The 27,356-nt window shown below is 40.9% G+C and overlaps 1 protein-coding gene across 1 annotated transcript; it reads left to right on the top strand.

Annotated features, from left to right (window-relative positions):
- Nucleotides 1–542: 542 nt before the first annotated feature.
- Nucleotides 543–27,181, top strand: LOC140506298 (hereditary hemochromatosis protein homolog). Its single transcript, XM_072613344.1, has 3 exons — nucleotides 543–844; nucleotides 25,912–26,175; nucleotides 26,532–27,181. The coding sequence occupies exons 1-3, from the start codon at nucleotides 772–774 to the stop codon at nucleotides 26,813–26,815; spliced, it is 621 nt and encodes a 206-aa protein (XP_072469445.1). The 5' UTR covers nucleotides 543–771; the 3' UTR covers nucleotides 26,816–27,181.
- Nucleotides 27,182–27,356: the final 175 nt, after the last annotated feature.

Genomic DNA, 27,356 nt, shown 5'->3' with positions numbered 1-27,356 from the left:
TTAGTTATTAGTTGTTTCTTTGATCTGTTCTTTAACCTGTTCAACACTGTCTCTCATTTTCTCCTTTTGGGTCTGTATCTTGTATTTGTGGTCCATGAAGCAAGATTATTTTTATTAGTTAAGGTCTGTAAAGGATATATTAAAGTGTTATTTATTTCTGCCCTTTTACATTTGTTTGCAAAATCTCTGTACGTTATTATACGGAGCACATGATTCATTGCTTTCTTGATTTTCTGCCCTTAAAAATGTCTCAGCCCTCTTCTAGTCCACACAAACGGAAACACGCACGAGCGCACGCGCTCAAGTCCGCTTCTGGCCCACTGAGCAGGAGGAGCTAGAGAGCTAACTTAGAGAGTAAGTCAGAGGCGAGGAGGAGCTAGAGAGCTAAGTTACAGGTGAGGAGGAGCTAGAGAGCTAACCTGAAGTCAGAGGCTAGGAGGAGCTAGAGAGCTAAGTTACAGGTGAGGAGGAGCTAGAGAGCTAAGTTACAGGTGAGGAGGAGCTAGAGAGCTAACCTGAAGTCAGAGGCTAGGAGGAGCTAGAGAGCTAAGTTACAGGTGAGGAGGAGCTAGAGAGCTAAGTTACAGGTGAGGAGGAGCTAGAGAGCTAACCTGAAGTCAGAGGCTAGGAGGAGCTAGAGAGCTAAGTTACAGGTGAGGAGGAGCTAGAGAGCTAACCTGAAGTCAGAGGCTAGGAAGGAGCCGGCTGGTTCCTTTGCTCCGGACGATTCAGGCAGCCCCACTGCCCTTAGGGGCTTTGGGGCCAGAAAACATGGTCTCCGAACGAGCCCCGTGGTCCGTCCAACTCTTCCTCATCATGTGCGGGCTGTTCTGGGTTCCTGCTGGTGAGTGAGCTCGCGATCCTTCCCCTCCTCCGCCCTCCTTACCGCCGCGCCCCCCCAGCCCAGCCGGTGTCCTCTAGTTTTTAGGAATGCGAGAGACCTCATCGCCCAGGGGTCCATCCAGGCTCCTTCAGCCCCTGGGCTTCTGAGATCTTCCTGTGGTGCTTGTGTCCCGTCTCCTATGAGTTCGTCTAGTCGTCCTGTTGCCCAGATCCCCAGTCCTGAGTAGTCTCGAGGTCTCTTCCCTCCTCCTTCGGGTCCCTGCCGCTTCTCGCCTCCCCCCTGCCTCCGAGCCCCCATCCATTTCCTTTTGCACTTGCCAAGTCTCCCCGCCCCCCCGCCCCTCCAGCCCCGTCCCCAGACCTCGCTCAGTTTCTTACTAGTTTGGAAACAAAACTGGAAAAAGAGAAAAGTAAAGGAGCCGTTTAGCATCCTCACCCTTCTTCCCCCATCTCGGTTTCATATGCTAATTTATTTCCTCTTTTCTTTTCTTTCCACCCCCCCCTCCCACTCCCGTCCCTACACATCTTTTCATGAATTCTCCTCTTCACCCCAGAATTATCCTGGTCATAGCTCCGAAATCCCTCCGGCTAGTGGCTTGCTACGCTCCCGGGAGCTTGGGGTGTGTGGGGCGGGTGTTGGGGCTCACTGCTGCAGGTCAGGGGGAACCTCCCTAGCGCCGCCACCTCACTTAGCTGAAGAGACAAGCTGAGAATCCTCAATGAGTGTCATCCCTTGGGCGTGGCACTAGGGAGCAGACACTGGACCTTGGGGAGGTCCCTATGGCTGCAGCAGGTGTCCGAGGGTGCAGGTGGAACTTCAAGTTTCCGCCTCTAGGGGAGCATTCTTCGTTCTGTCCTAGCGGTGGGCGGGCGCTCTGTTCTGCCCAGGAGGGTGAAATTGCACAGGCTGCCCCCAGTGGAGTTCCAACCCCAGCAGGACATAGATGGGGGGTGGTGGGAGGGGGACCCTCCGGGCAGGAAAGATGGAGCGAAGCAGTTTATGCACAGTGCCTGGGCCAGAGTAGGCGCTTAATAAATGTTGATTGGTTATGGACCAATGTTGATATGGTTATGCTCTGTTAGCTAGCTGGCACAGTGGATAGAGGGCTAGACCTGGAGTCAGGAAGATCTGAGTTCAAGACCTAATTTATACAATTGGAGGCTGTGTGACCCTGGGCCATTCCCTTAACCTCTGTCATCCTTAGTTTCCCCATCTGTAAATTGGAGACGATGATAACAGCATCTATCCCACCGGGTCATGGTGAGAGCAAAATGAAATATTTTTTAAATATTTTGCAATCCTTAAAATACTGTCAATGCTGGCTCTCCCCACCTCAGAGCTGTTACTTAAGAGTTTCAGATTTGAGAAATTAGATTCAATATCAGTCATTACCCAAGCAAGACATATTTAGGTGCTGAGGAATTTTAAAAATTTCTATTTACAAACTAGTGAAATACAAAATTAATTATTCGGTTGGAGAGGAGATAGTGGAGCGTGGTTAAGGGACTTGGGGGCTGGCAGATGGGAACACCAGTGAGTGTCTGTCATAGGAGGAGAAGGCTGCTGAGTGGGGCTAGGAGTTATGAGAAGGAAGGGCTGGAATGGGCAGTGGCTCCTCCTTCTGGCCAGATGTTGGCTGGAGGTGGCTGGAAGGAGGGCGAGGGCATGAGATAATATGAGTGTACCAGAACTGGAGAGGGTGAACAGGGATGAGAAAACCAGATTTGCATTAATCTAGTTGTTAGTGATTTAGAACCTATTTTAGAACACAATTATAATCAAGAGGCACCTGGGGCTGGAGCCAGGATCCGTTTCCACATATATCCAGTGAAGGGGTTGGACACAATTATCTCTAGTCTCCTCCCAGTTTTGAGAGTACATGAGTCTGAAGGAGCTGTTATTTTCTTCCTCACCTTAAAGGTGTATGAAAAGATGCCTTAGTCAGTGTCCTGATACCATAACAAAGCTCCAAGATCATCCCTTCAGTGTCCTTGTGGGAGTCATGATTTCACCAAGTCCTATGGGATCCAAAGCAATGATAGAACAGAAAGTTCCCTGACTTTGAGAAGAGTCTGGAGAAACCTGTCATTAGAGGTACATGTTTGTGACCATGTCTTTGTGACCATAGGCAAGGCCCTTGAACTTCCTGAGTCTCAGTTTCCACTTCTGTAAAAGAGAGACAACAGGACTTATATGACCTCCCACTCAGGCTGGTTGCGAGAAGAATGCTTTGTCCCTCTGAAAGTGATCCAGAAATAGGAGCTGTTACTCTCATCATGGATGTCTCTTCTAGGTCCTGTTCCAGAGGCAAACAGGAGGTATGGGGTCCTAACTGCTCCGTCTTTGCTGGTGTTGTTGCTGTTACCTTTGTGCTGTTGCCTTTTAAGTTGTCCAAGGGAAGGTGCCTGGCTCAGAGAGAGAAGGCACCAACTGAGTGACCTTTCTGTGTGAGCTATGATTCAGTGATTCCCAAATCTGCTCTTGGTGTGAGGGACCAAGGTTGTGTTGGATGACTTGCACTGGACTCTCTCACTCAGAGTCATGGTTATCACATAACTCAGATGTTTCTCCTCTCTGGAAACCACCAAAGTTGGTTTCCTCAAGCCGGATCTGATCATGTCACCCCATTACTCACACTCCAGTGTTTTTCTGTTGCCTTCAGAATCAAATGTAAGATGCTCTGTTTGACTTTCACAGCCCTTCACAACCTCGCCTCTACTATGTTTCCAGTCTTACAATTTTCAGTCTTATACCTTACTCCCAATACTATTTGATGCAGTGACACTGGCCTCCTGGTTCTTCCACAAACAAGTCACTCCATGTCTTGACTTTGAGTGGCCATCCTACCTGCCTGCAACGTGCTGCATTCCACTCCAGCTACTTACCTCTCTGATTTCCTTTAAGTGTTACTGAAATCCTACCTTCTATAGGAATCCTTCCCCAAAGCTTCTTAATTCCAGGGTCTTCCCTCTCAGGTATTTCCTATTTGTCCTAGTTATGGCTTGTTCTGTCCTGTATTTATTTGCATGTTGTCTTCCCCATTTGACTGCAAGCTCCTTGAAGGAGGGGGCTGTCTTCTTTGCATCCCCAGTGCTTGCCACATGGTAGGCCCTTGATAAATGTTGATTGATTGGTTGTGTTTTGCTTTCCTCTCTCACAAGCTGCTGCATCCTTTTAAGAAGCCCAGGTATTGGTATCTACCCTGCAGCAGAGCCTTCCATGTGGATGGTCTCTCCCTCCTAGAGAGCTTTTGTATTTTTGGTGTTTTTAGCACCTAGTGCTTCAAAAATTCTTTCATTGGATCATTTCTTCTTGTAGTCATAGCACTTTGATTTCTGGGAGTTCTTCATCTCCACCTACTGGCTTCCCTGCAGTCCCAACTAAAACTCCATCTTCTTCTACATGAAGTCATACCCAACCTCTTCTGGTTCCTTCCTCTCTGACTCATTTCCCACTTATCCTGTGGATAGCATTTTTATTCTTATCTGTTGTCTTACTGTCTCCTCCATTAGGTTCTGAGCTCTGAGAGCAGGAAATTTTTTGTTTGTCTTTGTATCCCCAGCACTCAGCACCTTCCCTGGCACACTGTAGATGTGTAATAAATGTTTAGTCACAGGTGGTTGTAGTCCCTTGTAATACCTATTTAGCTGGGCAGCATGGCTGGCAGAGTGTGACTCCTTGTGGATGGTGGGACTCGGCTCCCATCATGCCACTGTGCTCAGCATTTCCCTCTGGATGATATCCAGGTGTTAGTGTTGTTCTCTACTCCTTTGCACAGTATGAGAACCCCTGTGGCATGTTTCCCAGCCTGGGACATTTGGAGGGCTCAGCTTGATTCAGGTGACCTTCAAACTGTCTCCCCTAAGAAGCCTCCTCCCAAACCTGAGTATGGAAGGTGGAGAACCTGAAGCAATCTGTTGTTTCATGGAAAATGGGAAGAGTCCAAAAGTGTTGTTCCCTTGATGACTTGACACAGCTGGTTTTGTCTTCTTGAGGGAGGCACTTCTCTAGCTCCTTACCCAAACCTGCTAGGATGCTGCTGTTTTTTATCAGGGATACCCACTCCTTTGCTTTCTTCCCCTAACCCAAATCTGGAGTAGGTCAGATAAGGCTAAAGACTAGGGTTGGCAGAATTCCTCTGGAGTCAATGACTGTACCTGTATGTGTGTACCTACATATACATTATTTGCATATAAATACACAAATACATATACAAATACATACACACATATACATGCATATATGCACACACACACACACACATTTGCCAATCACTCTAGGTATCCCTGCTGCCATATCTTTTTACCTCTGGGCAGAGGGCACAAGCATTGATTAAGCACTTACTGTGTGCCAGATACTGTGCTCAGACAAGCATTTACACAATCCTGAGATGTAGATACTGTTTCTATGCCCCACTTTACAGTTAAGGAAACTGAGGCAGAAAGGTTGAGTGGCTTGCCCAGGGTCAGTCACACAGCTATTCCAGGTCAGCCTTCATCACACAAGAACTTTCTAGCCCCTCAACATCAATTCTCCTTGCACACACAGCCTGGTGTAGTGGAGATCAAGTCAGGATGCCTGAGTTCCTCAGGCTCACAGGCCTTGTTGGACTAAGCTGAGCTAGCTAGTTGACCCTGTGCCTTGGGGATGGGGAGAAGGCTGCTGCAGGTGACCATGGGTGCATGTGGAACGTCAAACTTTCTCCTCTTGGAAAGGACTCTTCACTTTGCCACAGCAATGGGTGGGGTGTACTGTTTTGGGAAGAAGGGCAAGACTACACAGTCTGCCCCTGAGTAGAGTTCAAGCCCCAACATGAAATAGATGGGGGGAGGTCTCTGGGCAGGAAAGATGGAGCAAAGCAGCTTTATGCACAGTGCCTGGCTTAATAAATGTTGATTGGTTATGGATGCTTTGCTCTGTCAGCTAGTTGGCACAGTGGATAGAGGGCTAGACCTGGAGTCAGAAAGACCTGAGTTCAAGACCTCCCACACAATTAGTGAATGTGTGACCCTGGACAAGTCCCTTACCCTCTCTCTTTCATAGTTTCCCCATCTGCAAAATGGAGGTGATGATAGTAGCATCTATTATCTATCAACCACAGGGTCATTGTAAGGGCAAAATGAAATATTTGTAAAATGCTTTGCAAACCTGTAAATGCTAGCTATCCCTATCTCAAAGTCTTTAGTTAGAGTTTGAGATTGGAGAAATTAGAGTCAAAGTCAGTCATTCCCCAAACAGCACATATTAGGCTGGGGGTATAAATAGAAGGTATTTAAAATTTTTTTTCTATTTACAAAAAGTAGTGAAATACAAAATAATAGAATCAATTGCAGAGGAGAGCAGAAAGGTGGTGTAATTTAGGGACTTGGGGGCTGGCAGATGGGAGCAGCACGGAGTGCCTGTCATAGGAGGAGGCTGCTGAGAGGGGTTAGGAGTTGAGAGAAGGAAGGGCTGGAATGGGCAGTGGCTCCTCCTTCTGGGCAGATGTTGGCTGGAGGTGGCTGGAAGGAGGGCGAGGCCATGAGACAATATGAGTGTACCAGAATTGGAGAGGATGGCCAGGGATCAGAAAACCAGATTTGCATTTCCGTAATTATTAGTCTTGGCGTCCTTTTTTTTTGCCCAGCTCCCCAGTGTTTTCAGAGTAGTCTCACGTTCTCTTCCTTCCCCCTTAGGGTACCTACCTCTTCTCGCACCCCGCCCCAACCCCCGTCCATTCGCTTTTGCACTTGCCAAGTCATCCCTCCGCCGCCCCTTCATCGAACGTTGCCACGTACCTTGTTAGTTTAGAAACAAAACTGGACAAAGGAAAAGAAAAAGAGCGGTCTAGCACCCTCAGCTTCCCCCTTCTTCCCCCATCTAAGCTTCATCTGAACATTTCTTGCCCCTCATTCCGGTCCCCACAGGTCCCCGCAGTTTTCTCCAGACTAACCCCTGGTGGGGCCGGGCGGAGCCGGGCTGGGGATCACGTTGTCTCTTCCCGAGTAGCGTCCCCAGCACCGCTCCCTCATTTAACTGAAGAGAGAAGCTGAGAACCTTTAATGAGTCTCATCCATTGGGCCTGGCACTGGTCAGCTGACCCTGGACCTAGGGGAGGGGGAGAAGGCTGTTTCGGATGGCAGAGGGTGCATGTGGAACTTCAAGCTTCCTCTTCTGTGCCAGTGCTGTGGACTCTACCCCAGTGGTGGTGGAGTGCACTCTTCTGGCCAGGAGGGAAAGACTGCACAGTCTGCCCCTAAGTGGAATTCGAGCCCTAGAAGGGAAGAGATGGGGGGGAGGACCCTGGCCAGGAAAGATGGAGCAAAACTTTTAGGCAGTTCTTGAATACAGGACTTCTGGCCTGGAGAAGAAGTAGCAGGAGCCCACAATAGCAATTGAGGTCCATTTGAGAATTTAACTGCTTTAGAAGGAACTGCAAAACAGCTTGGTCCGGCATCTTCAGCACCTCTTGAGGCTGATGTTAAAAGTATCCTTAAGGGATTTGATTTCCAGGACCAGTTGTCCCAGGAGATAGCCTCCTCTTGGCCCACAGGCAGCTACCCCACCACTTGATTATGAAAAATTTAAAGACAATTAGCTGTGGGGAACCTGCTGGTTGGGAGAAATTTTGGTGGGGGGGTAGTACAGCAAATAAATATTTCATAATGAAATATTTGCACTCCCTCCCACCCCCAACATTTGAGTTCGGCACTCTGCAAACATTTTTGCAATGTGTTGCATATCGTTCTTCTGTGTTTTCCAAGCCATAGCTGTTCTTCCTGTGACTTGTTTCATTAATTTGGGATTTCAGCTAAACTGCTACATGTTGAAACCAAGTAGATTGTTCTTTCAGATACTCAAATGAATCCATAATCTCACCAATTGGAATGTTCCTGCCGGTGATCAAGTAATCAATACACAAATATTCGTTCTTAATTGCTCACTCTGTGCTAGGTGCCAGTGATGCAAAGATACAAATGAAAGCATTTCTGTCCTCAAAGAGCTCACAGTTTCTTTTCATGGGGAGACCACACACACACACACACACACACACACACACACGCACACCAATTAGAAAAGCTGTTGTAATAATAGTCTAAGGCCAAAGTAATGAGGGCGTGACCTAGGGTGGTAGGTATGTGAATAGAAAGAAGGGGATAGATGTGGGCTATGTCAGAGAAAGATCAAAAGATTTGACATCTGATTGGATTGAGGGCGGCACTAAAGTAGCAAACCTCAGTGATTGTAAGCATAAGGATGTCTGATAGAAATAGGGAAGTTTAGAGGAGAGGAGGTTTGGCGGGGAAGTATAATGATGCAAGACTGAATCATTGCTTAAGAGGCCTGGGACTGCTATCTCTGTTACACTTAGTGCCCCACATTATTTTTTTTCAACTTTATTTTTAATTTTTTTCCCAGTTATATGAAAAAACCTTTTTAGCATTCACTTTTATAAAATTTTGCATTCCAAATTTTTCTCCCTAACTCCTTTCTTCTTCCTAAATCAATAAGTAATTTGATATAGGTTATATATATTCAGTCATATAGAACATATTTTCATATTAGTCAGAGTTGTGAAAGAAGAAACAGACTAAAAGGAAAAAAACACAAAAATGATGAAGAGAGTGAAAAGAGTATGCTTCCATCTGCGTGAGATATTTCTTACTTCTCCTGATGTTGTTGGGGAAAGAGCACCACACTGGGCATTCGAGAGATTTTGCCATATAGTTCTGCCACTGACTGTGTCTGTGGCCTTAGGCAAATTGTAGACCTCAGTTTCCTTATCTGTAAAATGAGGAGATTGTTCTAGGTGATCTCTTGATTTTTTCTAACTTTCACATTGTATGTTTCTTCTTCCTTGGAAGGGGAAGAGGAGACAGAAAGAAGTCTTGGATGAATGTGACAAAAGTCCTTTTAGTGACAGGACCTAATTATTTTTTTCAAAGCCTACTCAGTGGCCATCTATCCAGGAAAAGGATCCTTCTTTCCAATTAATAAGGAGCTTTGCCCCTTTGGTTTACAACTCTCAAATACATACTCATTATTTTGCAGTATAGTTATTTGAGTTCGAATCTTCTTCCCTTAGGATATGTTTATCTCAGAGGGCAGGGACTTTGTGTCTCTCCCTGGATTAATACAATGCCTTGTACACGGTAGGTGCTTAATAAATATTTTATGATTTTTTTTTTTTTTTGAAAATGACTCCAAAGGCCTTTGATTCTATTAACTTGGCAAACTCTTAATTTTTCCAATACTAGACTATATGCTCCTTAGGGCTATCCATGTAATCCAATTTCTTCATTTTCCTCTGAAGAAAATGAAGCCAAGGGAGGTTAAAAGATTTGACCAAGGTCACATGAGCACTAGAGGAGTGAGGATTTGAACCCAGCTCCTTTGCTTCTAGTTCCTTTGCCCTTCCACTCTACCACATTGAGTCACTTTTCAGCTTTGTATCTTTCATTGTATCAAACCCAGTACATCATGGCATAGGTGCTTAATTGTGTAATTTATTTCACTCCATTCTTTGTGACCCAAAAGTTTTGATAATTAAAATTCTTTAAAAATTAAAAAAATTGATATCTTTTGGTTCTAAATTGCCTGCGTTTCTTCTAGTGTCCTTTCTTCTCCCCTTCCCAGAGAGCCACTCCATTCAATAAAAAGTTTTTTTTAATTTTTGACCACTGTCTCCCTCAGTCTTCTCTCCCTTCTTTCAGCCCCCCTCCCTTTTAATCCCCTTTTCCCTTGCTACATCTTTCCTCCCTTTTAGCTTCCCTCCCTTTTCTTTCCCCTTTCCTCTCCTACTGCCTATAGAGCTAGTTAGATTTCTATTCTTAATTGAGTTTGTTGTTCCCCCCTTGAACCCAGTCAGAGGATAGTAACTCTCAAACAATGATCATCTCCCTCCCCTGTTTTCCTCTACTGTAATATAATTTTCTGCCTCTTCCTGTGATGTAATTTACCATTTTCTGCCTCCTCCTTTTCACATCTCCTGTTACAATCCCTTTTCTCCCTTAAATCACATTTTTATCATCTCATCATTTACTTTATAACCACTCCCTCTATCTATGTATATCCCTTATGTATTTCATAATAAATACACAATTCTCAAGATTAACAAGTATCATCTTCCGTTATAGGAATGTAAACAGTTGGTCCATATTGAATAACACGTTTTTTCCACCCTGTTTACCTTTTTATGCCTCTCTTGAGACCTGTGTTTGAAGATCGAATTTTCTATTGAGCTGTGGCATTTTCGTCAGGCAGGTCTGGAAATCCCTTATTTCATTGAATGTCCATCTCCTTGCCTGAAATATTATGCTCAACTTTGCTGGGTAATTGATCCTTGGTTGTAGTCCTAGCTCCTTTGCCTTATAGAATATCGTATACCTATCCCTCCGATCTTTTAATGTAGAATCTGCAAGGTCCTGTGTGATCCTGACTGTAGCTCCTTGATATTTGAATTGTTTCTTTCTGTCTGACTGCAGTATTTTCTCCTTCACTTGATAGTTCTGAAATTTGGCAATGATATTCCTTGGTGTTTTTAGTTTGGGATCCCTTTCAGGAGGTGAAGGGTGAATTCTTTCAATAGCTATTTTGCTCTCTCTGACTAGGACTTCTGGACAATTTTCCTTGATGACTTCTTGGAAGACATTGTCCACACTCTTTTTTATCATGGCTTGCTGGTAGACCAATAATCCTTAGATTTTCTCTCCTGGTTCTATTTTCTAGGTCAGTTGCTTTTCCAATTAGATATTTTACATTTTCTTCTAACTTTTCACTCTTTAGATTCTGTTTGACTGATTCTTGATGTCTCATAGAGTCATTAGCTTCTACTTGCCTGATTCTAATTTTTATCAAATTGTTTTCTTCAGCTAACTTTTGCATCTCTTTTTCCATCTGTCCAATTGTTCCTTTTAAGGAGTTATTTTCTCCAGTTAAGTTTTGTACTTCCTTTTCCATTTGTCCAATTTTCCTTTTAAATTCTTCTGTGATTTCTTTTTTTCATATTTTTAAAATCATTGGTCAGTTTTTCTTCTATTTCTCTAATTTGGCTTTTAAAATCCTTCCTGAGCTCTTCCAGGAATGCTTTGTGCTTCAGACCAGTTCATATTCCCTTCTGAAGTTTCAGATGGGAGTAAAGTCTCAATGCTGACCTCTTTGTTATTCATGTTTTGGTCTTTGTTCCCATAGAAAAATTCTATGGTCTTTTCTTTTGTGCTTTGCTTCTTGCTTATGATGATCACCCTTTTCCTGGCTTTCAAAGTAGATCTCCATATCTGGGGCACAGGGACCTCTGTCCCACAATTCTTGTGCCTAAAACTTGAGACTGTGTGTTGTGGCCTCTGGTTCTTTCATCTAGAAGCTAAAATGCTGCAGTTTACCTGGTGCTGAGCTGTCTGGTGTTGGAAAGCAGAGGGCAGATGAAGTCTTTTTGGGTTTCCCCAGAGTTACCCTGGAGCTAGCTGGGTTAAGTGTAGAGGAGGAGTGGTCTGGCCACAGGAGATTTTCTCTGTTGAGCTAGAGCATAGGCAAGTGGAAATATCTACTATCATTATAAATATTACATTATCTTATTTCATCACATCACATCACTACCACAACCCAATTCATATGCAACAAGATCCAAATCAAAATTGCTTTACCAACATTTCTGCCTCACAATAGTCTCTCAGATTTTGTAATCTAAGAGAATTTTAGAAAAACAGTACAATCTTAGAAATACAATTTTAACACAAACGATAAATTTCAGATGTCAATTACATTTGCAGATTATCACATATAGAAATTATTGATCTTATTACTATTGATATTTTAAAATATCAAAGCTAACAATTACATTAAATTAGAGAGAGATAATAATAGTGTATCTGGCATTTGCCAGTCAGTATGTTAAGCCTTTCACAATCATTATATCACTTTGATCCCATACCAACAATCATTATTATTTTTCCCTTTACAAATTAGGAAATGGGTCAAACAGAGGTAAAATACATTTTTTTTTTGCAATTGGAACAGAGAAGCATAGAGTTTACCAAGAGCTGAGAGGCTAGTGTCCCAATGGTGACAGTTCTTGTAGGCAGGGCTTAGGGAATGCTTACCACAGGCCAGAAACATCCACCTCTCCCTTCCCCCCACAGCTGCAGAATTTACTAAGCCTAGGGCAGTTTGAAGTTGCTAGGACAGGGTGGGCAGAATGTATAGGACCTAGGTGACATTTCCAAGCTTTGCCTAGAAAGGTGGGCTACAAGGTGCCCAGCATCACAGGACTGTTATCATCACTGCCAGTATGCAAGTATTGCTGTCCCTACACTTGGGCAGCAATGGTCTTCTCTATAATTGGACCAGCATGAGAGGGGTTAACATTGCATCCTTGTGTCTGTCAAAAAAATTCCAGTTTCCAAACTTTTTAATGATTAATCTCACAACCTACAAGATCTGCTAAGATATTTTTAGCTATATCTAACTTTCCGTTGTCATTCCAGGTTGGCCAGACCAGAACAACAAACAAAGGTGTCTTACATTTTTGTCTCTTTCCCTAGTTGCAGCCCTCAGAAGTATCTGTCTGCCTCCATTTTAAATCATACAAGACCACAAACTGATTCACAGCATACATAACACAGACAGGGAGACACACTGATAGACAAATCGACAATTAATGACAGGATAAATACAAACAGAACTCATAATTAACAACAGAGAGGGGGAACCAGAACCTTGTTAGAAATCCCCATCATGAATTGGCTATTATTATTCCAAGGAAAGGGGGTTCTAAGAATTTGAGACCTGACAGAATAAGGATGGATCCTGCAAGCTTTGCTTGGAGCATCCCTATAGTCTTTGGGTCAGCCTTGGTGTCCCTGAAGTTTCTGACTTTCCATAACCTTAAGATAGGTCCTACATTCAGATTTCCAATGCCCTGGTTTCTTACAATAGTGACAAAAAAACAGGTTTGTGGTCCCTTACCACATTAGAGCTGGGGTGTGGGTTTGAGATGGGAGCTGTTGGAAACTCTCTTTTGGCTTTAAAGTCCTCCTCAGTCTGTGTTTCTAGTGTTTTGGCAAGCTGGAAGGCCAGCTCAGCAGTAATCTGCAGGAAATCTTTAAGGGAAAGGGGGGAGGGAGGAAGCAATAAATAGTGTAGAGGAGGAGCAGAGTTTGGAGGAGAAAGATGGTATGGATTTGTTGGGAAAGAGGGGAGAGTGGGGTGGAGGGAATTAACCAGTATTGGGGTTGGTGCTGAAGCAACTTTGGGAGTCTTAAGGGAAGAGGCTCCTGCCTTTTGTTCTCCCTCAGCCATTTTAGCAAGCCCAAGATGAAACATTCCCACTTCTGGCTAGATATTTTGTTGGCCTTTAAAACTTAATTTGGTTTTAAGATAAAGTAACTTTGAGTGGTCCAAAAGAGCCCTATTGTGGCCCACCTAATTTAGGGCTATCGTTAGTAAAGTGACACTAGCACTGGCAATAACTGTGATCATCAGGTTGGTAACAGCTTGTTATATAAGAAGCAGAGGTATTGTCAGTTGGATCTCTAATTTTAGGTTTTGACTGACCCATAGCTAATTTTCCTAGATCAATCCTTACCTCCAGGGGATTTATACAGAACGTTTGACCTCAGACTTGATCCCTGCCCCCTTTAAAGGGAAATTTCAGGCTTTAACAACACTAGTAGGAGTCCTTTGGAAGATGAGAATGAAGGAACTTACCCTACTCCATCAAGGTGAAGACTCCAGGAAAAATGAATCCTGAGGTGCCTGAGTCTGGCGTTGGTGAGGTGGGGACCTGTTCTCTCTTAGTTCATCAGTTCCATCCATCTGTCATGGCCCTATAAATGTTGACCTGGAAGTCTGGTTAAAACAGGCAAACAGAGTAAATTCATATTGTTTATTCCTTTAAAGCTAGCAGTTACATGATCATGGAGCCAGAAAGAAACTTTGGACTGTCTGATACAAGAATGACCATGCTTAAATCTATTTTAGGACAATCCAAGGGTGTCTCATGTCCCTCAGATTTATGATCTCTGTGTATGTTTAATTATTACTGTGAGAAAGGAATTTTCTTAATTGAATAAGTTGTAAATACAATTAGAGAGTTGACAATGTTGATAATGACAAAATATTAAGATATGGAAAATGTCCCATTATTCAAGATAGTGTCTTGGGTTAAGGGTGTCATAAAGAATACTAAGTCAGTCCCATCTGGCCTTGTTGATCTAGGAGGAGGTATTCTCTGAGTTTATTTCAGAGAACATAGAGGCTGTTAGTTCCAGGCTCTTCTTTTGATTGATTAATTCAGGCTCTGGCCCTTATTAAGGTCCAAAAATGATATTAATTGATTATCATGATCAATACATCAAAAAAGTCTAAAAATATATGCAATATTTTATACCTGTGGACCTCCATCCTCTGTAAAGTAGTGGGGGAGATATTTCCTCATTTCTCTTCTTTAGGGCCACACTTCCTCTTTATGGTTCTTCAACATTCATTTTCAATTTTTGGTGGTGGTTGTTCTTTCCCTTTACATGGATATATATTGTTTTCTTGCTTACTTTACTCTGCATCAATTCTTGTAAGTCTCTCGATGGTCCTCTATTTATCACATTTTTTTGTTGTTTGTTAGAGCACAATAATAATTCTCTTACATTAACGTAGCAGGATTGTTTAGCCATTCCCCTATATGTAGGTGTCTATTCTGTTGAATAATTGAAATTCACAGGAATTTCCCAACTTAATTGTTCATTTTTTCTTTTTACCAAGCAACTGCTTCTCAGGAGGGCCATTTTTCTTCTCTATGTTGTCAGTTGTTGAAGTGAAACAAAGGTACCTCCTGGGTTATCTGTTCGGGTATGTTTATTGGGGAATTCTTCTGCAAGAGACTGAACCATATTTGCTTACTTACAGCAAGACTGAAAAGGTTCAGCCTATTCCAAAATGAATCCAAGCCCTGCCAGGCAGCAAAACACTCCATCATTTGCACATTCCTCATGTCCTGTATCCTGTGTTAATAAGACTTGTGGTCCTCTAAGAACCATCACTCTGTAATTCATGCCTTTTCTCAGCTTCTTTGTTACCCATTTCTTTTCTTCTATTTCCCTCTTCTGACCAATGCTATCTTAGTTTATTAAAATGCAGAGACTGCCTTTTGCCTGTTTCTGTATCCCCAGCACAGTGACTGGTTCATAGCAACTTCTTAATCAATGCTTATTGATTGATTGGCAATTTTTTGTATGCTTGCTAGGTTAATCCCAAGGTCTTTTATGCAATTTGTAATTTTTTTGGAATTGGATTTCTGTTATTGCTTCTTGTGTTTTTGTTTATTGTTATTTGAAGTTTTGGTGAATTTTGAGGATTTATTTTGTAGCCTGAGACTTTGCTGAATCTATTGACCCAGCATCTTTGATGATTCGCTAGGATATTCCTTTTTTTTTAAAAATTATTATTTTATTTGTTTTCAGTGTTCTATGATCATTTCCATATAACTTAGATTTTTCCCCCTCCCTCCCCCCTCCCTCTCTGAGATGGCATGCAATTTTATATAGGTTCTACACATACATTACTATTAAATACATTTTCACTTTAGTCACGTTGCATGGAAGAATTAAAATGAATGGGAGAAATCATAAAACAAACCAAAACGTAATACAAAAGAAAATGATCTGCTACATTCTGCGATCAAATTCCATAGTTCTTTCTCTGGATGTGGAAGGCATTTTGTCTTAAGAGACCACTGGGAATTTTTTAAGTCCTTACATTGCAATGAAGTTCTAAGTCTACCACAAAAAATTCTTGCACGCTGTGATTGTTGTTGTGTATGAAGTTCTCCTGGGTCTGCTCCTTTCACTCAGCATCAGATCATATAAGTCTTTCCAGGCTTCTCTGAAGTCTTCCTGTTCATTCTTTCTCATAGCAAAATAGCATTCCATTACATTCGTATACCACGATTTATTCAGCCGTTTCTCAATTGATGGGCATCTCCTTGATTTCCAGTTTTTGGTCATCACAAAGAGTGCTGCTATAAATATTTTTTATGTGGGACCATTTCCCATTTTTGTGATCTCTTGGGGATACAGTCCTAGATGCGGTATTGCTGGGTCAAATGGTATGCACAATTTTGTAGCCCTTTGGGCATAGCTCCAAATAGCTCTCCAGAATGGCTAGATCAGCTCACAGTTCCACCAACAATGAATTAGTGTTCCAACTCTCCCACATCTTCTCCAACATTTATCATCATCTTGTTTTCTCATATTAGCCAATCTGATAGGTGTGATGTGATATCTCAGAGTTGTTTTGATTTGCATCTTTCTAATCAATAGTGACTTAGAGCATTTTTTCATATGACTATAGATGGCTTTGATTTCTGCCTCTGAAAACTGCCTGTTCATATCCTTTGACCATTTATCAATTGGAGAATGACTTGTATTCTTGTACATTTGATTCAGTTCTCTATACATTTTAGAAATAAGGCCCTTATCCCAGACACTAGTTGCAAAAGTTCTTTCCCAGTTTTCTGCTTCCCACCTAATCTTGGTTGCATTGAGGTTGTTTGTGCAAAAACTTTTCAATTTAGTATAATCAACATTATCCATTTTACATTTCATAATGCTTTCTATCTCTTCTTCAGTAAAAAATTCTTGCCTTCTCCATAAATCTGATGAATACAAACTATTCCTTGCTCCACTAATTTGTTTATAGTATCAATCTTTATACCTAGATCATGTATCCATTTTGACTTTATTCTTGTGTACGGTGTCTGACATTGGTCTATGCCTAATTTCCACCACACTGTAATCCAGTTTTCCCAGCAATTTTTGTCAAACAGTGAGTTCTTATCCCAGAAGATGGGGTCCTTGGGTTTATCAAACAGTAGATCGCTATATTCGTTGACTACTGTGTCTTGGGTACCTAACCTCTTCCACTGGTCTACCCTTCTGCTTCTTAGCCAGTACCAAGTGGCTTTGATAATTGCCGCTTTGTAATTCAATTTGAGATCTGGTAGAGCTGGGCCATCTTCCCTAGCATTTCTTTTCATTAGTTCCTTTGATATTCTGAAGCTTTTGTCCTTCCAGATGAATTTTGATATTATTTTTCTAGCTCTACAAAATAATTATCTGATAGTTTGATTGGTATGGCACTGAATAAGTAAATTAATTTAGGTAGAATTATAATTTTTATCGTTTTGGCTCGGTCCACCCACGAGCAACTGACGTTTTTCCACTTAGATCTGACTTTATTTGTGCGAAAAATGTTTTGTAATTGTGTTCATATAGTCCCTGGGTTTGTTTAAGTAAGTAGACTCCCTAATATTTTATAGTATCTACCCTAGCTTTAAATGGGATTTCTCTTTTTATCTCTTGCTGTTGGGCTTTGTTAGTAATATATAGAAATGCAGAAGATTGTGTGAGTTTATTTTGTAACCTGCAACTTTGCTAAAGTTGTTTATTATTTCAAATAGTTTTTTACTTAATTCTCAGGGATTCTGTAAGTATATCATCATATCATCTGCAAAGAGTGATAACTTAGTTTCTTCTTTGCCTATTCTAATTCCTTCAATTTCTTTTTCTTCTCTTATTGCTACAGTTAACATTTCTAGTACCGTATTGAATAGTAGTGGTAATAATGGACATCCTTGTTTCACACTTGATCTTATTGGAAATGCATCTTACTTATCCTCATTGCATATAATGCTTGCTGAAGGTTTTAGGTAGATAGTGCTTATTATTTTATGTAAAGTTCCATTTATTCCTATGTTCTTCAGTGTTTTCAATAGGAATGGGTGTTGTATTTTGTCAAAAGCTTTTTCTGCATCTGTTGAGATAATCATGTGGTTTCTGTTAGTTTTGTTGTTGGTCTGATCAATAATGCTAATAGTTTTCCTAATATTGAACCAGTCCTGCATTCCTGGTATAACTCCTACCTGATCATAATGTATTATTTTCATGATAAATTGCTGTATTCTTTTTGCTAGTAGCTTATTTAAAATTTTTGCATCTATATTCATTAGAGAAATTGGTCTATAATTTTATTTCTCTGTTTTCTTTCTTCCTGGTTTAGTTATTGAAATGATATTTGTATCATAAAAAGAATTTGGGAGGACTCCTTCTTCCCCAATTTTCCCAAATAGTCTATCTAGTATTGGAATTAACTGTTCTTTAAATGTTTGATAGGATTCACTTGCAAATCCGTCCGGCCCTGGAGATTTTGTTCCTAGAGAGTTCATTTATGACTTGTTCAATTTTTTTTTCTGAGATGGGGTTATTTAAATATTCAACTTCCTCTTCTGTTAGTCTGGACAATTTATAGCTCTTAAAATAATCATCCATCTCATTTAGATTGTCGAATTTATGGGCATACAGTTGGGCAAAGTAATTTCTAATTATTGTTTTAATTTCCTCCTCATTGGAGGTGAGTTCACCCTTTTCATTTTTGATATTGATAATTTGGTTTTCTTCTTTCTTTTTTTAAATCAAATTGACCAAAGGTTTATCAATTTTATTAGTTTTTTCATTAAACCAACACCTACTTTCATTTATTAGTTCAATAGTTTTCTTAATTTCAATTTTATTAGTCTCTCCTTTGGTTTTCAGTATTTCTAATTTGATATTTACTTGGGAATTTTCAATTTTTTCTTTTTCAAGCTTTTTTCAGCTGCATGCCCAATTTATTGGTCTCCTCTTTCTCTGTTTTATTCATGTAAGCACTCAAAGATATAAAACGTCCCCTAAGAACTGCTTTTGTAGTATCCCATAAAATTTGGTAGGTTGTCTCATTATTGTCATTCTCTTAAATGAAGCTGTTGATTGTTTCTATAATTTGTTGTTTAACCCACTCGTTCTTTTGGATTAGATTGTTTAGTTTCCAATTAGTTTTTGGTTCATGTTTCCATGGCCTTTGATTACATTTAAGTTTTATTGCATTATGATCTGAGAAGGATGTGTTGGCTATGTCTGCCTTTCTGCACTGGATTGTGAGGTTTTAATGGCCTAATACATACTCAATTTTTGTATATGTGCCATGTACCACTGAGAAAAAAATGTATTCCTTTCTATCCCCATTCAATTTTCTCCAGAGATCTATCATATCTACCTTATCCAGAGTTCAATTCACTTCCTTAACTTCTTTCTTGTTTATTTTGAGGTTAGATTTATCAAGTTCAGAGAGGGGGAGGTTGAGGTCCCATAGCTTTGCTGTCTATTTTTTCCTGTAACGCCCTTAACTTCTCCTCTAAGAATTTGGATACTATACCACTTGGAGCATATATGTTTGGTAATGAAATTGCTTCGTTGTCCATGGCGCCTTTTAGCAGGATATAGTTTCCTTCCTTATCTCTTTTGATTAGATCTATTTCTGCTTTTGCTTTGTCTGAGATTAGGATTGCTATCCCTGCTTTTTTTTACCTCAGCTGAAGCACAATATATTCTGCTCCAACATTTTACCTTTACCCTATGTGTATCTCACCATTTCAAATGTGTTTCCTGTAAACAACATATTGTTGGATTATGGTTTTTAATCCATTCTGCTATCCATCTCCGTTTTATGGGAGAGCTCATCCCATTCACATTTACAGTTATGATTATTATCTGTCTTTCCCTCCATCCCTTTCCCCTTGTTTATGCTTTTAGTTTTCCCTTCTCCCTTCCCCTCCACAATAGTTTTAATTTTTGACCACCACATCCCTCAGTCCTCCCTCCCTTCTTTCAACCCCCTCTGTTTTAATTCCCTCTTCCCTTACTACTTTTCCCCTCCCTTTTCTTTCCCCCCTACTGTTCCTAATGCCTATAGAGCTAATTATATTTCTATACTTAACTGAGTTTGTTGTAGCTTCCTTGAATCCAATCAGATGACAGTCCCTCTCAAACAATGCTCATCTCCCTCTCCTCTTTCCCTCTACTCTAATGTATTTTTGTGCCTCTTCCTGTGTTGGAATTTATTTTTTTGTGCCTCCTCCTTTTCATATCTTCCATTACAATCCCTTTGCACCCTTCATTCACATTTTTATCATCACATCATTTACTTTATGCCCACTCCTTCTATCCATGTATATCCCTTTTATATTTCATAAGAAATCTACAATTCTCATGATTAATAAGTATCATCTTCCCTTATAAGGATGTTAACGATTTGCCCATATTGTGTAACAAGTTTTTTTTCCCCCATTTACCTTTTTATGTCTCTTGAGACCTGTGTTTGAAGATCAAATTTTCTATTGAGTTCTGGCCTTTTCATCAGGAAGGTCTGGAAATTCCTTATTTCATTGAATGTCCATCTCCTTACCTGAAATATTATGGATTTTCCTAAGAGTGAGGTTATGCCCTTTCAGTGAGTAGGCCTCTTTAAGAACTGAATCAAAGGATGACCCCTTTAATTAGAAAGGAAAAAAAATGAAGGTGGGAGGGGAAGACTCTCAGGGTTGCTATTCCAAAGAGAAATAGTTACCACTGACATTCACTGTAAACCAGGAGGGTCCAATTAAGCCATTAAGTGGAGGTTGGACAGGGACCTAACAGGGATCTTGTAGTCTCTGAACTTCAGAGTGAATTGAGTGTAAGGTTTTGCAAAAGAGAAGGAGGGAAGGAAAGAAGGAAGGAAGGAAGGAGGAAGGGAGGGAGGGAGGAAGAAGTCTAGCCAGGAAACCCCAAGTTAACTGGGCAGCTTCTGGCCATCAAAATTTACTTTCCTTTGGAGAGGAGGAGAGGGAGAGAATGAGCTGAGTTACTCAGTTGGCTGGGTAAACTATCCTGTCATCAGCAGATAGACATACTTTTATCCCCTCTTTACCTATCTTAATGCATTTGTTTTTTTTTCTGTTATTGCTGTTGCTAGCATTTCTAGAATTTTATCAAACAATAGTGGAGGAAGTGGGCATCTTTGCCTCATTCTTTTATTTATGGAAAAAGTTCTAGGGTATTCTTATCGCATGTGGTGCTAGCTTTTGGATGTACATACTTTTTATGATATTAAAAAAAGTTGCCTCTGTCCTCATAATTTCTAGTGTTTGGGTTTTTTGGGGGGGGCATAAAAGTGTTTTCCTTTGTCAAAGGAAAAGCTTTTTTTTCATGTACGGAGCTGATCATGTGGATTTGGATGTTTTGGTTAATATAATTATATTCATTGTTTTCTTAATGAGCAATCATCTTTGCTTCTTTAGTATAAATCCCACTTGATTTTTACATATTATTGCATGGATAAATCACTGTAGTCTGTTTGTTAGGATTTTGTTTAATATTTTTGAGTTAATTTCATCGGTGATATTGGCTTTTACTTTTCTTTCTGTATTTTCCCTTTCCTTGGTTTATGTATTAGGAGTACATTTGTCTCATAACAGAATTCTGTTCAGGGACTTCTCTTTCTAATTTTTGGAGAATATTTTGTGAAGTATAGGTATTGTTTCTAAAAGAGATGATAAAAGTCTCCTGTGAACTGACCAGGAGTAGGACTCTTTGGTAGTTTTTTTTTTTAGTTAGATGCATTTTCTCTTCTGATATTGGCTTATTTAAGATCTCACTCTCTGATTTTTTGGTAGTTTGAGTTTTTTGTGTTTTTGAAGGCATACCTCTATTTCATTTGTATTCTGAGTTTTTTTAGCATGTAACTGTGTGCAACATGTTCTGATTATTCTTTTTATTTTGCTGTGATTTCACACTGTCCATCTACAATTCTATTGACTTCATTTTCTTTTCCCTTTTAAATCCGATTACCTAAAGGTTTAGCAATTTGATTAGTCTTTTCAAAGAACAAGCTTTTAGATCGATTATTTCTGCAATATTTTCCAATTTATCCATTTCCCCCTTTTGGGTATCTCTTGGGCTTATTTTAGGTTTGCATATTTATTGGCTTTCTAGTTTTTAAAAACATACATTCCATTCATTAATCTGTTTCTATTTTGTTCATGTATGTTTGTAAAGATTCCCCTCTGTAAGTCCTCCTTTAGCTGCTTCCCAGAAATTTTTGATATTTTGTTTCATCATCATCTTTTTTAAACATAGTTACTTTTAGTTTTCGTTGTTTCTGTGATTTGTTCTTTCACCTGCTCAAAACCTTTCATTTAGTCTCCCTTTGGGTTTGTCTCTTGTGTTTGTGGTCCATGAACCAGCTTTGCTCTGTCAGCTAGCTGGCACAGCGGATAGAGGGCTAGATCTGGAGTCAGGAAGACCTGAGTTCAAGATCTTACACAATCAGAGGATGTGCGACCCTGGGTCACTCCCTTAACCTCTGACTGCCTTAGTTTCCCCATCTGTAAAATGGAGGGGGTGATAATAGCATCTATCCATGGGGTCATTGTGAGGGAAAAATGAAATATTTGTAAAATGCTTTGCAAATCTTAAAACAATGTAAATGCTAGCTATGCCCACCTCAAAACCTTTACTTAGAGTTTTAAATTTGAGAAATTACATTAAATATCAGTCATTCCCCAACCAGCACATATTAGGTGCTAGGGGTATACATACCAGGAATTTTTAAATTTCTACTTAAAAAGTAGTAAAACACAAAATAATACAGTCAATTGCAGAGGAGATCAGGGAGGTGATGTGGTTTAGGGAGTTGGAGGCTGGCAGATGGGAGCAGCAGGGAGTGCCTGTCATAGGAGGAGGGGGCTGCTGAGTGAGGTTAGGAGTTAAGAGAAGGAAGGGCTGGAATGGGCAGTGGCTACTCCTTCTGGCCGGATGTTGGCTGGAGGTGGCTGGAAGGAGGGCAAGGCCATGAGATGATATGAGTGTAACAGAACTAGAAAGGATGGCCAGGGATGAGAAAACCAGATTTGCATTTTCCCAGTTATTAGTGATTTAGAACATATTTTTCATATGACTATTGACAACTTTGCATTGTTTCTCTGAAAACTGCCTGTTTTTATCCTCAGATTACTTATCATTTGGGCTCTTGTTCTTATAACTTTAGTCCTGTTTCTTATATATTTGAGAAATGAGACCTCAGTTAGGTTGTTAGTGGCATGGGGTCACTAGTGTGAGTGGCATAGGGGTTGTCTCTTCACTCAGTTGAACAGAACCATGCTCAGTTCTCTTTCATATAAATTCCTTTGCTTCCTCCCCTTCCCTGGGAGGTAACAGAGATTAGGAAACAGGATGGTCATTGGGTAGAAGGTGGATTTTCTGTTTACTTCTACCCATTCTCTCCATCTGTTCATCAGAGGCTGGACCATCCATCCTGCAGAGAACCAACCTTGTGTTCTCTTAAACCTTGTGTTCTTCTGGGGAGGGAAAGATGATATGCTTATTTTCTAGCAGAATAAACTGTGGCTCCGAGAGATTAAGTGACTTGGATATTAGTCTTTGGTCTAAACATAGGAATTTTCTCTTCTCAACTGATGGTATCCATGACAAATTCCACTTTCATATACACGAACTTCACTTTTGGGGCTCAGAATTGGAGTGGAGGGTGAGAGAGACAGAGCTCAGGAGCTGTGATGCTAAAGATGGTAAAGATCATTTAAATCATTAAATATTAAGTGCCTACTGTGTGCCGGGGGAGCGAGGTGGTAAAGTTGATAGGGCACTGGCCCTGGAATGAGGAAGACCTCAGAAATTTGAATTCAAACCTAGAGTCAGATACTTACTAGCTGTGTGATCCTGGATGAGTCACTTAATCTCTGTTTGCTTCTTTTTCTCGTTTGTAAAATGGGCATGCACTGGAAAAGGAAATGGCAAAGCACTGCACTATCTTTGCCAAGAAAACCCTGGACCTAGGCCAAAAAGTCACCAGGAGTTGGACATGACTGAAAGACTGAACAAATATTACCATGGGCCAGTCATTGTGCTCAGTGTTAGAGATAGAAGAAGAGGCAAAAGATATTGCCTACCCTTGAGGAGCTCCCAATGTAATGATGGGAGTAACAAACAAAAATGTCCAAACTGTATACAAGATTAATAGGCAATAACTGACAGAGGGAAGGCAGTGGAGTTAAGGGAGATTGGAAAAGGCTTCCTGTAGAACATGGGATTTGAAACGGGACTTGAAGGAAGCCAACAGGCTGAGATGAGAAGGGAGAGCATTCTTCACATGGGGGCAGCCAGGAAACATAGTAGGGAGAGAGAGAAAATGAATTTTCAGCTTTGAATTCTCTTCTGCTCAAAACTCCCTCTGCCACCCAGTGAGAATGCAAAAAAACCAAAACCTGCTATAAAGATGCTTAGTCAAACAAAACCAATTCCTGAATTGGCCAGAACCAAAAGAAATGTACTTCACTCTGCTCCTTGATTCCATCATGGCCTGTCTCTGTGGAGGTGGGTAGCATGTTTCATTATGAGTCCTCTGGAGCTCCTGGGGGTCCCCATGTAGATCAGAGTTCCTAACTAAGCCTTGCAAAGTGGCTTGTCTTTACATTAGCATTATTCTATCAATTGTTCTCATTCTTTCTTTCACTTTGTATCTTCATTCAAGTCTTCCCAGGTTTCTCTGAAACCCTTCATTGTTTCTTCCAGCACAATAATGTTCCATCCTGTTCATTGACCTTAACTTGGTTTTCTTTGTACACAGGTGCTTGTATGTTACCTCCCCACTGGAACGTCATCTTCTTCTAAGCAGGGACTTGGGTTTTTGTTGTTATTGTTGTTGCTTTCTTTGTGTACTCACTGCTTGGCACTGTGGTTGGAACGTAGTAGGTGCCTTAGAAATTCATGTTGGTTTCATTTGAGTTTCCCTTGTAGAAGGAAACTGAAAAAATTAAGTCTTTCTCTATTTTTGAAAATAGTTCTTAATTTAGGAAGTAATTGTGATCACAAAAATCATTTGTGATTGGGGCGTGTAACAGCTCATTACTAGTCTGTTTAATGTGTTCTTCTGAGATTGCTTTATTTATGTTATTTGTTTCTTGGGGAGCCAATTTGTATATTATTTTGTAAATATTAATAATTTATTTTCTATTCTCAATTTTGTGGGCAGATAGCTGAATGTAATAATCCTTGATAATGACCTTAATTTCATGGTATTTCTTGACGTGTCTTCTTTCTCATTTCAGAGTTCGGTTATTTGTTTTTTTCCCCCCCTCTTTGTTCAGGTTTCCTAATATGTTGATCTCTTAAGCAAATTGTTTGTTTTATCAATCAATTGTTACTTGTGATTTTATGGATTTCTTCCCCTGTGATTTAGGTGACAAGTATATTTTAAGTAACACTTCCAGCGTAAATGTGTGTATATATATATGTACATGTATGTGTATGTGTATATGTATAGAATAGTTAAAATGACAGGCAGACATAAGATCTTTAGCACTGACAGCATAAGTAGACCATGTAAAGGGATGATCCTGGAGTCCTGGAGTGTAATAAAGATATAATTGGAATGGTCCAGGTGAGCAATAAGTCCCTCATTTCAGTCTAGAAAGGATTTCATAGAAATGATAATGTTCAAGATGACAGAGAGGGATGCTCAGTTTCTTCATGTGTAAAATGGGAGAATTCTATTTGTAGGGGCAGATACAGGGAATTTCTGAGGAAACCTGAAAAGTGCTGTAGAAATACAAGCAATTGTCATCAGAGGTCCATTTGAACTTGTATAAGTGACATGTGGTCTTTGATGTTTCTAGACAGGGAACTGAATTCTTGGACTGAGGAAATGGGCAAAGAAATTGACATCTGAGTTGTCTGTGGGAATATGGCAGGTGAATCCCTGGGGACAGATTTTTGTTTCCCATGTCCTAGTGCCCAGTGGAAACTAGAGAGCTCTGGAACATTTGTCCTTTCCGAGGGGTTGATGATGTTGCATGTGCAATATTACCAGGGAAGGCTTTGAATGAACGATCAAAGTTGGACTTTCCCAGACGATGCCATTTCCAAATCTGTCAGAGTTTTAAGTGGTGTTGTGTAATGGATATAGAAGGGTGCAATGTTCTTTGAGTATGGGGGGTGGTTATGTGTCCTTGTCCGTAGAAAAGGATTGTGAAGATGGACAGAATGGGAAAGGGGTCAGATTCAGAAGCAGGGTATGCTGGGTAAAGGATCTGAGATGGAGGAGGGAGAACTGCAGGTCAGCTTAGTGAAGATATTTTCTTGCATAGAGCAGAGGAAAGAGAATATGAAGGGACTCCAGTCTCCTGGTGAGACACTTATTTCTGGTCTCTTCTTTTCTTTCTCTCTCAGGATCTCACAGTCTTCAGTACAACTTACTTACCATGTTCACTGCTGATGAAGAATCCCTGTCATATTCAGCCCAAGGCTACTTAGATGGTGAATTACTCTTTCATTATAACAGTACGAACCAGATACTAAAGCCTCAGGTCCCTTCATTGGATGGGCTTGTGGAAACAGACATTTGGAACAAAGAACATGATAATCTAAAAGATATTGGACAGGACTTCACAGTAGCCCTGAGCAAAGTCAAGAACCAGAGCAACCGAAATCCTGGTAAGTTCGGGGCTCAGGACAGGGGCTGGATGAGCGTGGGATTTACCTGACCTAGGGAATGTGTGGTGTAGTGGAGAACATCTCCAGCTCTGCCCCTTCTACTTGTATTACCTTAAGTAGGTAATTAACCTTCGTGAACCTCAGTTTCCTTGTTGTATCATTAGGGAGATCCCTTCTAGTTCTAAATTTTTGATCCTGTCAGGATGGGGAGAGATGCTCTCTTTTGCCATTGCTTTGTCAGAGACTGTGTGGGCTCTGGGGATCTGTTGAGAGGAAGGATTCTGGGGAAAGATTCTTCCAACTAGGCAAAAGTGGAGTGGAACCATGACCTGCCTGGGGTTGGGGATGGGGGTCAGGTTCTCACACCTTCCAGGGAACTCTTGGCTGTGAACTCCATGGTGGCAACTGTAGAGGATTTTGGAGATATGGCTGTGATGGAGAAGACTGCCTCATCTTCCATCCTGGGAATCTCACCTGGGAAGCAGCCCACCCTGATGCTGGTAGTATAAGGAGTGCTGCAGAAACAGAACCAATAGACACAAAGATCCAGAAAGCAAAAGTGGAAGGAGACTGTTGTGATCAACTTTTGAGTTATCTGAAATTTTCACAGAAGAAAAGAGCAGGTACTGACCTGGGATAGTGGCCCTCAACCCCAACTCCCTTGAAAACTCCTCTCTGCCCCTGATTTCCTGCCTGAGCTTTCTCCCTTCCCGTTTATAGGGTAGGAAATCATTCTTATCTTTGCTTATAGATAGATTCCCCAAATCCATGGGCTAATCTTCTTAGGGAGCAGTATGGGCATAGCTGATGACATACTCTTGTTCCTTGGGAGGCCTGGATGCTTGGGTGCTGTAATTCCTATATGCCCTAGACCAGGCTTCCACAACATATGGCCAGTGGGCTGCTTGGGTCCCACCAAAACATTTCTGGAAGCTTATGAAAAATGTAGCATTGTCACTGCACACTCTTCTGTATGTCACATGACCCGAGGTAACCAACCATTGTCAGTCTCTTTCTAGTCTAACCTATCTGGGGCCTGAAGACGTTTAATCTGTTTTAATTTTGGTCCCTACCTACTGCCAAGTTATGCAGGTCTACTTGGATTGAAAGTTATCCTTGTTGATGGTGGTGGCAGGGCTGTCTATGTCCCTCAGTAGGAGAGTGGCTGTACCTTCATCTCT

The sequence above is a fragment of the Notamacropus eugenii genome, chromosome 5 (assembly GCF_028372415.1).
Source record: "Notamacropus eugenii isolate mMacEug1 chromosome 5, mMacEug1.pri_v2, whole genome shotgun sequence".
Lineage (NCBI taxonomy): Eukaryota > Metazoa > Chordata > Mammalia > Diprotodontia > Macropodidae > Notamacropus > Notamacropus eugenii.
The sequence above is the reverse complement of the archived record's forward strand: the minus strand, read 5'-3'. Positions and strand labels throughout refer to the sequence as shown.